Source organism: Alosa sapidissima, chromosome 22 (assembly GCF_018492685.1).
Source record: "Alosa sapidissima isolate fAloSap1 chromosome 22, fAloSap1.pri, whole genome shotgun sequence".
NCBI lineage: Eukaryota > Metazoa > Chordata > Actinopteri > Clupeiformes > Clupeidae > Alosa > Alosa sapidissima.
In genome coordinates this window covers 12848186-12861199 of record NC_055978.1, presented here as the reverse complement: position 1 = coordinate 12861199, position 13014 = coordinate 12848186, and the positions used below count along the sequence as shown (strand labels likewise).

The 13014-nt window shown below is 42.7% G+C and overlaps 1 protein-coding gene across 1 annotated transcript; it reads left to right on the top strand.

Moving 5' to 3' along the window:
- LOC121697215 (sodium/potassium-transporting ATPase subunit alpha-1-like) lies at positions 1–12681 on the top strand. The gene is made up of 22 exons (XM_042078634.1): positions 1–147; positions 4722–4835; positions 4957–5016; positions 5212–5415; positions 5534–5647; positions 5764–5898; positions 6000–6117; positions 6255–6523; positions 6711–7019; positions 7668–7802; positions 7916–8105; positions 8286–8461; positions 8596–8732; positions 8861–9011; positions 9117–9285; positions 9469–9623; positions 9740–9863; positions 10578–10723; positions 11477–11607; positions 11719–11820; positions 11968–12059; positions 12456–12681. The coding sequence occupies exons 1-22, from the start codon at positions 121–123 to the stop codon at positions 12482–12484; spliced, it is 3087 nt and encodes a 1028-aa protein (XP_041934568.1). The 5' UTR covers positions 1–120; the 3' UTR covers positions 12485–12681.
- The last annotated feature ends 333 nt before the right edge of the window (positions 12682–13014 follow it).

Sequence of the window (13014 nt, the reverse complement as noted above, 5' to 3'; positions counted from 1 at the left end):
TGTGGAATCTGATGTAGAAACTTCAGAAGCATGTCGCTTACGCTGTGTTACAACAATGGAAAGTTAATACAACATGTTTCTAAGCATTCTTAGCGGAAATCGATTGATACAAATTGCGTAATGATGGGACGAGATAATAGAGTCGAAGTAAGTGTTATAATTATCTTACACGGTAAGTGACATGTTTTAACAACTTAGGAGAGGGAAGTTAGGTAAAAATGTTAAAAGGTTTATGACGTCGTGAAATTCATGAAGTTGTTCTCATGGCGCCTTTACTTCAGGACTAGCCCAGTGCTCAATGAAACGGAAGGTGAGGCGTTTTAGCCGGTATTTTTGAGGTGGGTGGTGGTCTGTAACAGAGATATAAATAAACGTCTGGTTTAAGATTCTCACAGAATATTGGTAGCAAAGTAATATTCTATTATATTATTCGTAATGTCGCCATTTGAAATAGTTGCTGTCAAGTTGCATTCCGGTGCATTCATCTTTTTCCGGTGATTTAAGGATGTGCCGCCAAATTCTCAGAGAGAAATACATTGCCGTAGGCTAAATGTTGTGTCCGTATATGACGACATTAGGCTACCACTGATAAATGATATTTTCTTTACCTCTAAACAAACTAAAAGGTTTCTTTTTATTCAAAACCATTCACTTTAATTGGATTTGGACGAAAGGACTGATACACTGTTTGGAGTGAAGAGAATGTGTGTGCCCTGTGAGCTGCATTTCCCACGTAGGTATCCAACAGTAGACATCACTCCCTGCCCCTAATGTAAAGTGCAGGGCACTGGACTTGAAATGATGCTGGGTAGGCCTAGGTTAGAGATCCAGAGAGGTGTTCATGTAGGCTACGAAATGCAATAGTTCACCCAATTTTTTGACTCCCAGTGCAGCAATGTTAGCCCATTCTTTAGTGGCTGTTTAGATCAGAGGGGCTTCGGTGAGTACAAGAGGGTTTTATCCACCAGCCATGTGCCCTTTGAAAGACTGATTTCCTCATAGCTGTTTGTCAAATTGGATACACTGGTTTTCTTGTCCTCCACGATCTCCAAGTGAACACCAACTAACATGGGCGTTACTTATGGAACGGTATGTTGTGAACAGTAAAGTTGGATGAGGTGTCTGATCTCAGCAGCATGCATCAGATCCATTCAAGTTTTATCAGGTGTCGGCCCCAGCTGGCTATTCTCACCCCTTCCCTCTCTGCCTCCAACCCCCACCCCCTTCATCCCAGAAGGGTGCATGCCTGTCTAAGACCGTCGCTGCTCTCCCAAGGACTTAACATTCTTTCCGCTCAACAGTCACTGTGCGTTAGCAAGCCCTTTTGTCACCAACGATCGCATCTCCATCACACATACACACACACACACACACACAGAGACCTACATATGCAAGCTTGTGGGGACAGACACACACTCACTAACTTTATAGGCATAAAGTGGACAGCACTTTCTCCACACCCTTAACCCCTCTTCCCCTGTGTGTTATGCTTTAAATACAGTGCCACACCATCACCCATTCCTTTGCTGGTTTGACCCAAGGGCTCAGAATGGAGCCTAGGTTGAGTATTGTGTCTGTGTTCTCTCCAATTGTGCAAACAAGCTTCCTCTCTTGAGCTAAATAACCTTTCCTCCACAACCAGTAGAGGGGGAAAACTGTAATTGAAACTGTATGAACATATGAGATTGCTGTCATATTAGTTATTTATGTTTCACAGGACCTGGATTGTTGTAACCCCCCCCCCCCCCCCCCCCCCATACAGGTTAGCAGGTAGTGAGTCGTGCATGAGTGTCAATGTTTTTTAATGAGCCCCTTCTGCAACAAAGGGAATGTAAGGGGGTGGAACATGTGACTCCACCCATTGAGATATCCAGAGGTGTGGCTCTATCGCCCATGGCAACAGGGCAAAGTCCCAGAAGGGAAGGGGGTGGGGGGTTAGCTGTGGGGTGGGAAGTGATATGGTTGAGTGAGCGCTTTTGTTTTTTGGCCCTCACACAAGAAAAAGGGGGAGAGATAGAGGGAGAGCAACACATCATTACCAGAGCTCATGGAGGAATAGTGACTTGTAAGAATGCCTCCCTGGTTCACTATCAGTGAATACATCCAAAGGCGGTGGTTGGAGCCTTTTGTTATGCCTGTTCTTCCGTATTTTGAGGCACTGCACGTGGAAGGACGCTCGGCTCTGACATACTCATGTGTGCTCTTTCACTTTCAATAGCCCAATTCTCTCGCACTCTGACATAATACTCTGCTCTGTGCTGAGCAGAGCCCCTCCTGATGTCATTTTCATCCACAGACGAGCAGCGAGGTGTGACTTGCCGGCGTTTATGTAGTGCACAAACACAGCCTTCTTCTCGGTTGTTTTTTTCCCCCTCCCCTCGTTTTGGTAAAAGCGTAAGCAACAAAGGGTCATTGTTTTGAGTAGTCACGCCAAGGCGAAAAAACTTTGCGTATCCTTTAGAGCCGCTTGTGAAATTTCAGATTCCCCCCCCCCCCCCGCTTCACGCTGTTGCTTTTCAGCATGTGCTGCCTTTGCCTTCTAATGGAAAGATTGCAGGGGGCCCTGTATGCCCCTAGGGGCTGAGATAGTCTGTGGAGTAGCCGATCAGCTGAACCGCTCCCCTCCTCCGTTTTCCACTAGTTTTGAGAGGAAATGGCTGGTGTTTAATGGTTGGTAAATGATGAACATTGAGCTCCTGCAGCAGCCTTCACACAAAAGCAGAAAAGAATGCTGAATCTGAAATGGGCGCACAAATCAGCTAACTACTTGTTGAATTGTAGATGGGGGTGTTTTAGAGAGCTGCGAGAAATGCTGATCGTCAAAACATCTACCAGTTTTTTTTAATAAAACATGAGGTAGAGCTTTAAGTGGATGTTTATCTGTTGCTTTCAGTCAGGGCGGTGGCTTTTCTGCACATGTGCGGCATAGCAGCCCACAGAACAAGATCAGTCTGTGACATGGCAGGTTGAGCTATGAGCAGGCAAAACACATTTTCAGGATTAAAGTGTCAGCGTCTAGACATGAGGGACAAGTATGAGATGAGATTCTAGTGGCTGTCAATAGTTTATTTTAAGTGTCGGATCCACATCCACCATCCATAAAGCCTGTAACCATTCTCCTTCCAGAAGATGAATTACTTCAACAGATGTATATATTTTGTACTGCTTATGCAACATTTTCAATCAATTATTGGGAGAACCAATCAGCTTGTGCTGATGTGCGATGTTTTTTACTTGCTTTCCATTATATTATATGTGTAGAATGTTATGAAATGTTAATCAGTTTTAAAGGTCATAAGTTGGACATGGTATTATAATCTTTTTAAACTGGATAGTCTCAGCCTTGTTTAGTGCCATCACCAACATCATTTCATTACATAATGTGAGAAGTCAAGGCTGTGAGACCTTCTTTGAAGAGCAACTTACAGGTTGTAAACCCCTATAAAGCATAGTGTAGATAAATGATGAAGGAATTAGATTCTTAGAAAGAAAAAAAAATGATAACTACGCCAGAACAGTGTGAGAAAATATTGGAATATTCACAATATTTTGCGACAATTGGGCAGCATGGCAAAAAATATCAAACTGTTTGACGGCCCATATTTCTTCTGTCACGACCTTCTGCCGGAAAAGATTATGAGCGGAGTAGGCTACAACTTCAAAAAATATGTCGGGAATAAAAGAAACATGTGTAAGACAGCTTAGTAGCGACATAAGTGGCAGTATATCTTAGGCAGTTGCTGCCACATTAACTATAAGTGCTAGTGTCAAAACAGTAGCCTACACTAGCGAACTAGCAAGGCATAATATAACCACCTAATTATAATTAAATTACACACATTTGCATTCATACCGCATCCGGTAAACAACTCTCATTCTAACAATGTTTACATTCTCATAACATTTACTGAATGAAATACCAGTGGAATTAGTGCAACCAGCACAAAGACAATGATTAACCATTATGACTTTCTAAAAAATTGAGGAAAAAAAAACGTAAGATGTTTACCTTCTACGTAATATGACTCGTTTGTGTGTGGGAAAAGTATATTTAGGAGCCTGTTTAAAGTGGGTACACTTTCTTCTGAATTACTGTCTGTACGTTTTGTAAAACATTCATTTTTACATATACATTTTTAAAAAATATATTTTCAGACAAGATGAAGTATAAATTCAGTTTTGAAATCAACCAACAAGTTGCTCTTTAAGTTCTGCTCATTTAAGTTGTATAACACCCACTATCTATCTATCTCTATCTATCTATCCATCTATCTATCTATCTATCTATCTATATAATTACATGCTGGTTAAATTCCCTGTAAAAAGTAATCCTTCAAATCTAAAGTGATGATGTATTTAACTTTTCAAAATCAGTCTATGTTCGGATAGGCAGAAGAAAGAAAATCAGCCATCATAAAGAGCTTAACGTTAGTCCATACATCATGTTGATCTGGGGGCATAATGGTACAAAGTGCCACACATTGTGCCACAAACTGATTGGTTCTGTCCAAGATAGCATTTATATTTGCAAACAATACAACATTGTCACAAAGCCGCTTTACTGAGAACCGGAACCAAGGCAGACAAGAGGCCTAACATGATAATACAAGGGGAAAATCTGTTCCAGGGCTAAGCACTATGAATTTCTTCTGTGGAATAACACCCACAGAGGTCAGCGATTTTTCTTGAAGCTAAATGTTCTCTATTCTGGTGTGTCACAGGAAGGACGGGAACAATATGAGCTCGCTGCTACTTCAGAGCAGGGAAGCAAGAAGTCCAAGGCCAAGAAGGAGAAAGAAAAGGACATGGATGAGCTAAAGAAAGAGGTGGATCTGGTAAGGCAACTTTATCTCTCCTTGTGGAAGAAAAAGGCTTGTCCTGATGTGTAACTTTGTTAGTTTAAAACCTAAATGGGCCCTTTCCTCTGATCTTTCCTCCTGTTATTTACCCCTTCAGGATGATCACAAGCTGACACTTGATGAACTCAACCGCAAATATGGCACTGACTTGACCAGGGTGAGTTGCTGAGGATCCTTTTTGAGGATGAGTTTTAAGTATGTTAAACACATGGCTCCACACAAAAACATTTACACAAAATGACACGGCCTCATGTTGTGTTGTATCAGATATGCTATGGAAGCCTTGTCTGTTGTGAGCCGGTTGCGGTGAACTTGGCAAAAGTTCCTGAATGGTTCCATGTTGAATTTGCAGGGTCTGACCTCCACTCGTGCAAAAGAGATCCTTGCTCGAGACGGTCTCAATGCTCTGACCCCACCGCCCACCACCCCAGAATGGGTGAAGTTCTGCAAGCAGCTCTTTGGTGGGTTCTCCACTCTGCTGTGGATTGGAGCCATCCTCTGCTTCCTGGCCTACGGTATTCAGGCTGCCTCAGAAGATGAACCAGCAAATGATAACGTAAGGAGAACATTCTTTCTGTGTAAGAGCAGACTTCAGGTCCATTGGGAAAAATGTATTTCTCCATTTGGGCACTTCACCTAACCTAACCTTGTTCTTTTTCTGCTTCCCTGTGCAGTTGTACTTGGGTGTTGTGCTGTCTGCTGTTGTGATTATCACTGGATGCTTCTCCTACTACCAGGAGGCTAAGAGCTCGAAGATCATGGACTCCTTCAAGAACCTAGTTCCTCAGGTACCTCCAGGTCATAATATTTTTATGAGGTGTGTTGTTGTTGTTGTATAGTTAAGTACGGTTTGTATACATGTCTTGAGACCTCTGAATTTATATATTTTTGACTGACCCTGTAGCAAGCCCTGGTTGTACGTGATGGTGAGAAGATGAGCATCAATGCTGAGGAGGTGGTGGTTGGAGATCTGGTGGAGGTGAAAGGTGGAGACAGAATCCCTGCTGACCTGCGTATCATCTCCGCTCATGGCTGCAAGGTGGATATTCTGGGGTGTATTCTGTCTGTGTGCATGCAATTTTCAGCATAGACAAAATTATCTTTTCTATTTTACTCAATGGCATTGTATTCCATTGTCAGGTGGACAACTCCTCCCTCACAGGAGAATCTGAGCCTCAGACACGTACCCCTGACTTCTCCAATGATAACCCCCTGGAAACTAGGAACATCGCTTTCTTCTCCACTAACTGTGTCGAAGGTATATTGGCTTTAGCAACTTGCAAACCATAAGTGTTTTAACCATTTTCCATCTTTCAACCCAAGAAGTTAAGTTTACATAATGTGCAGGAACATTGTAATATTGACTGTCACAATTGCCTTTTTTATTTTTGTCAGGTACTGCTAGAGGTATTGTCATCAACACTGGTGATCGCACAGTCATGGGTCGTATTGCCACCCTGGCTTCTGGCCTTGAAGTCGGCCGCACACCCATCTCCATTGAAATCGAGCACTTCATCCACATCATCACTGGTGTGGCTGTCTTCCTGGGTGTCTCTTTCTTCATCCTCTCGCTCATCCTTGGATACAGCTGGCTGGAGGCGGTCATCTTCCTCATTGGGATCATTGTTGCCAACGTGCCGGAAGGTCTCCTGGCTACAGTCACTGTAAGTACACCTAGTCTAGAGTTTAGAGTCAGGATTTATTCTTTTACATCGCAAATTCAATATTCCTGTCAGCATACCATATCTCTCTATCGATCCATAGGATGATTCAAAGTCCAAGATCATTTGAGGTAAATGTTGTGCAGCTGGTTGTTTTTACTGAACTTTGGCACCACAAATCCAATTCCAGGTGTGTCTGACCTTGACTGCCAAGCGCATGGCCAAGAAGAACTGCCTGGTGAAGAACCTGGAAGCTGTGGAGACTTTGGGCTCTACCTCCACCATCTGCTCTGACAAGACCGGAACTCTGACCCAAAACCGCATGACTGTGGCCCACATGTGGTTCGACAACCAGATCCATGAAGCCGACACCACGGAGAACCAGACCGGAACCTCTTTTGACCGCACCTCCGCTACCTGGACCTCCCTGGCACGTGTGGCCGGCCTCTGCAATCGCGCTGTCTTCCTGGCCGATCAGGATAGTGTCCCCATTCTCAAGGTGACTAGCAGTGGATTACAATGTAAAAAGTCCCCCTCTGACATCTTGTTTTTGCAATGAAGTCCAGTGGTTGTACATTGAGCCTCTCCCTCTCCTGAAAATGAAAGGGTAGAATTAGTATTCTACCATAATGAAAGCCCTGGAGATTTTTTCTGGCACATCACTATGACCCATACTGACCAGTTTAAAAATCTTGTAAAGTTGCCCTGGCTATTTAGCACATAATTGAGCTGTTTGTCTTCAGTGTTGTTTACCCCTGCACAGGGCTTGTTATTCTCTCTATGTTCTGCTCCGACTCCCTCGGACTACCCTAGGGAATCATCTAGCGCCATTTTCCTCCCTAGAGCCAGAATGATCTGGCTGTAAACAAGCCCTACTTCCTCCATTCACTAAATGAAATGCAACATACCCTCTGTATCCATCCTACACCCATCCGCTCCTGTATCATGCTTATTTGTGAAGCATGGTGGCATCACCGCTTGCTTTAACAACTCTCTCCCCCTCACAAGTCAGTGACAACAGCTGAAGTGAATATCATGTAGCTCTGTGAGGGCAGAAACTGGTGTCTATAAAAGTGCAGCTCTTGGTTCCTCACAATAACTTGTGTGTGTGTGTGTGTGTGTGTGTGTGTGTGTTGGACATATTTAGCGAGATGTTGCTGGAGATGCCTCTGAGTCTGCCTTGCTGAAGTGCATTGAGCTGTGTTGTGGCTCTGTGAAGGAGATGAGGGAAAAGAACCAGAAGATAGCTGAGATCCCCTTCAACTCCACCAACAAATACCAGGTACTGGGAGCACTTTACTAAAAACCCTCCTCCAACGTCAGCAGTGCCTGTCCATGTCCATAAGTGGTTGCATTTGTTGGTAAGACCATTGTGTTTTTGTGTTTTCCTGGTAGCTCTCCATTCACAAGAACCCCAGTGGCGAGACCAAGCATCTGCTGGTGATGAAGGGAGCCCCAGAGAGGATCCTGGACCGCTGCTCATCCATCATGATCCAGGGCAATGAGCAGCCGCTGGATGAAGAGCTGAAGGAAGCCTTCCAGAACGCCTACCTGGAGCTGGGCGGTCTGGGTGAAAGAGTGCTCGGTATGGTTCTGCACCCCTTGAAATTATTATAACTGCTTGGTTGTTGTGAAAGACGGCTGTCTTCATGGCTGGCCAGTTTCCTCTGTGTTGTATTTTTTCCAGACGTTTGAATGCCACACTTACTCATCGGGGTATCAATGGTTTGGTTTATTTTTTTTGCAATTCCTTTCCACCTCATAGGCTTCTGCCATTTCAACCTGCCTGATGACCAGTTCCCTAAGGATTTCGTCTTTGACTGTGAGGAGGTGAACTTCCCCACCGAGAATCTGTGCTTCATTGGCCTCATGTCCATGATTGACCCTCCTCGTGCTGCTGTGCCCGATGCTGTTGGCAAGTGCAGGAGTGCTGGAATCAAGGTATGCTTTTGCTTAAATGCCTGTTTAATGTGTACAAGTCTACTGTATGTGCATGTTCATTCATGTGACATGTACTGTATGAAGATTGAGAACAAAGCTTGATCACCTTTTTTTGCCTTTTGTTTTAATTCCAGGTCATCATGGTGACTGGTGATCATCCCATCACTGCTAAGGCCATCGCCAAAGGTGTAGGCATCATCTCTGAGGGTAACGAGACCGTGGAAGATATTGCAGCTCGCCTGAACATTCCCATTACAGAAGTCAACCCAAGGTAGACCACATCACTCTTGTCAGTGTAGCCTTTTAAATAATCCATATATTAACAGTGTTAATCTGAATGTGTAACAAGAGTTCAGGACAACAGTTAGATTAACACTTATCTTGTTTTTTTTTCTTCAGAGATGCCAAGGCTTGTGTTGTCCATGGCTCTGAACTGAAGGACATGACACCCGAATTTCTGGATGACATCCTGAAGTACCACACTGAGATTGTGTTTGCCAGAACTTCTCCACAGCAGAAACTCATCATTGTTGAGGGCTGCCAGCGACAGGTAAATGATGGTCTTCACCAAATTGATAATTCTCACTGACGGCATATTGCTTTTCTTTATGGTATTGCCCTTCACGAAGATCCATTTTGTTGTTTTGCTCTACAGGGTGCCATTGTGGCTGTAACAGGTGATGGCGTCAATGACTCTCCTGCCCTGAAGAAGGCTGACATTGGTGTTGCTATGGGTATCGCCGGATCTGATGTCTCTAAGCAGGCTGCTGACATGATCCTTCTGGATGACAACTTTGCCTCCATAGTTACAGGAGTTGAGGAAGGTGGGGAATTCTCTCAAAGACTAGCCCTTACCCCATTGTTCATTGCACTGATATCTGCTTATGTGTGAAGTGCTGTGATTCACCAATGTCTATGTCTTGCCCCAATCAATAAGTGTTTTTGCATGCTTGAATGGTATACCACGACTTAAAATTGTCAATCCTCTAAAAATGTTTGTCTTCCAGGTCGTCTAATCTTCGACAACTTGAAGAAGTCTATCGCCTACACTCTGACCAGTAACATCCCAGAAATCACACCTTTCCTTTTCTTCATCATCGCCAACATCCCACTCCCTCTGGGCACAGTCACCATCCTCTGTATCGATCTCGGAACAGACATGGTAAAGAACACTGTTCTGTGTTTTTCTGTTTTTCTCTGTAATTTCATCGTTTTCAGACCTTCCAGTTATCGGTTCTCTTAGACAGTAATATCACCAATGTTTTTGTGAATTCCCAGGTTCCTGCTATCTCCCTGGCTTATGAAATGGCTGAAAGCGACATCATGAAGAGACAGCCCAGAAACCCAAAGACAGACAAGCTGGTGAACGAGAGGCTTATTAGTATGGCCTATGGGCAGATCGGTGAGAACTGTTTTACTCAAGATGAAATGTGAAATGCTGTGTGTTTCTGTATGGAGTACATCCTTATTATATCTCATGAAAGATAAATGGGAGCTGAAGTTATATCTTAATAATTCAATCAGGGACATGGAATTAGAGCACACATTTTCCTAAAATAAGGTTAACTCTTTAAATATATGTATTTTTGTTTTTGTTTAAAAAGATCCATTAAAAAGTCAGACTGGTCAGATTTAGCATTGCACATTTTTAAATGACTTCTTATTTGGGCTATGTACCAGTGAATGCCTCTTAAGAAACAATCATCTGTCAGTTAAAGCTGCAGTTGGCAAGATTTGATCATATTCACTGAAACCCGACACTGCTCCAACAGAACAACATAAATCAGCCGGTTTTAGGAAAAGAAAAACCTCCACCTAGAACCTGTTATTTGTTTTGCAAAAATCCACAGCTCCAATCAGAGCAGGGCTGTGTGAGATCTGACTGTCAATCACAGTCTGGTGCAGTCTCAGTTCATCAGATCTAATAATGCACTTACGAGGTTGCACTCCGCTTCGCGTCGGGGCCGTTTTACAACCTCGACTGTGCATTAACTTCTGTCAACAGACCACCGTGTCGTCCATTATCCCTTACTTAAATCATGCTTACCCTCTGGACAGAGATTCATGTGCTGTGACTTCAGGGACTGATCGTCACCATCTTTGGTATTTTGAACAGGTATGATCCAGGCCCTGGCAGGATTCTTCACATATTTTGTAATTTTGGCTGAAAATGGTTTCCTGCCCTCCACACTACTCGGAATTCGAGTGAGGTGGGATGACAAGTTCACTAACGATCTGGAGGACAGTTACGGACAGCAGTGGGTAAGTGTCCAGCTTGTAGTGTACCACTACCAATGTTATCTATGGGGTTATGACACAGATTTTTGTTTTCCAAGTTTTACTATATAACCAATAATATTGTACAGAGCAGGGTTCCCACGGGTCATGGAATTTCTGGAATATTATGGAATTTTGGAAAGTCTATTCCAAAAATGGAAATAATTTTGTTGTAGCAGTTTAAAATGGACTTGCCAGAATACATTTATACAAATATATTTCCACACAGAATTGGTGTATATCTGGTTCTTAGCTTAACAACTTTGTTTATTCAATGCTCATGTATTCATCTACCGCTCTAAAGAGTGGGAACCCTGACAGAGGAGTCCAAAATCCTATTGCATAGTAAGAGATTAAAAAAAGTTAGCTCAGATTGAAATAGTTTTGTGTGCTTCTGGTGTGGGATACTGTTTAGGCTACATTTGTTTGCACAGTTTGCCCATTGCTGTAACACATCTAACTTTTATTAATGTGTCTGACATGTTAGACTTTTTTTATGCTGTTCAACTTGAGTTATGCATAAGTGTACAATTTCATTACAACCTGTGGATGGCAAATCTAATAGTCTATTTGAGTTCTCTGTAGCTTCAGGTCAGAAATTAAGCCCATGTGCAAAGTAAATTTGGCTGATTAGTAGCAAAAAATTCACCAGCAAAGAGCCAATTTTATCTGGAAAACAGGCCATCTGTGTTCAGCTTCCTGTATCCTCCCCTGACTTGCATCACTTGTGTGCCACAGACCTATGAACAGAGGAAGATTGTGGAGTTCACCTGCCATACGGCCTTCTTCTCCAGCATTGTGGTCGTGCAATGGGCTGATTTGATCATCTGCAAGACCAGGAGAAACTCAGTCTTCCAACAGGGCATGAAGTAAGTAGGGCGTGAATAAACAGGCCTCATGAAAGGCCTTACAAAAATGATAACAGGGCTGCAGAAGGAACAGTATTGAACTGACATCTTTTGTGTTCCTGCCATTCCCAGAAATAAAATCCTCATCTTTGGCCTGTTTGAGGAGACAGCCCTGGCTGCCTTCTTGTCCTACTGCCCAGGCATGGATGTCGCCCTCAGAATGTACCCACTCAAGTAAGTCTGGCCAAAATCTGCTCTTCTGAACAGAACCAACGACAAAATGTTTTTTTTTAAGCCATTTCTGAATTGGCATATACTTTGCATTCTTCATCAAAGATTATAATTGTTTTGTTGTTTTCTCATTTTTCTCTCCTTTTTCAGACCAAACTGGTGGTTCTGCGCCTTCCCATATTCACTCCTTATCTTTATTTATGATGAAATCCGTAAGCTTATCCTGCGACGCAGCCCAGGAGGTAAGGGGGAAAACTCCCTCCATCTATTTTTGCCATTGTGATCTTTATGGGGTGGTGGTAGCGTAGTGGCAAATGAGCTGGGCTACCATGCAGTAGTCTTAAAAGTTTTGGGTTCAATTCCTAGCTTTCACTGTTGTGCCCTTGAGCAAGGCACTTAACCCCAGTTGCCCTGGGGAGAAGCACCCTTATAATATAACTGACCTATGTAAGTCACTTTGGATGAAAGAATCTGTTAAATTAATAAATGTAAATTTTATAAAAGCTTGATCCCTTAAACACGATGAATAGTCGTCTGATCAGTGATGGCTAATCAGAAAGTGTGTGTTTTTTAACATCTACATGAATTCTGGTGTGACTGTGTCTGAAACCATTCTTCCCACTCATCTCTTTTTGCAGGTTGGGTGGAAAGAGAGACCTACTACTAGAGTGCATCATTCGGTTATGAATTTGCATGGTTGTCTTGCTGCTTGGGAAATAAAATACATTGGTATATTTGGATAGAATGCTCGATGCAAACACTGAAATCCTGAACCAAGACATTGTGTGCCTTGTTTCTGAAATTGGACCAATTTTATACATGTTTTTAGAAGTGACAAAAATAAAAACCCAGTCAGGTCTCTTATTTTGTGTCCTTTTTTGTTAGTTTATTTGTTTTGTCGTATGCCTGCCTGTATGTTTGCTTCAGTTTTATTTATATTTATTGATGTTTTAATTATACCACACAAGCACTGTGCATGGATTGTTTTAGGTGTATGCTAAACAGTAATTAATTAAATTATTTAATTAAGTCCACAAAAATAACAAACAAGTACAATTTCTACTTTTACGTTGAAAGGGACCATGGGAATTTTGCTGATGACATCACAAAAGCATGTGGCGCTCAGTCTACTTTGTCCCTGCTTTTCCGCTCTGTAACTCAAACATTTTTTTTCTGGACAAGCAGCAGACCGAAGTT

Coding starts and splice junctions, on each gene's coding strand:
- LOC121697215 (XM_042078634.1), top strand. CDS start 121: ATGATGGGACGAGATAATAGAGTCGAA. Junction 6,118..6,254: donor CTCCACTAACTGTGTCGAAG/GTATATTGGCTT, acceptor TATTTTTGTCAG/GTACTGCTAGAGGTATTGTC. Junction 9,864..10,577: donor TATGGCCTATGGGCAGATCG/GTGAGAACTGTT, acceptor TATTTTGAACAG/GTATGATCCAGGCCCTGGCA.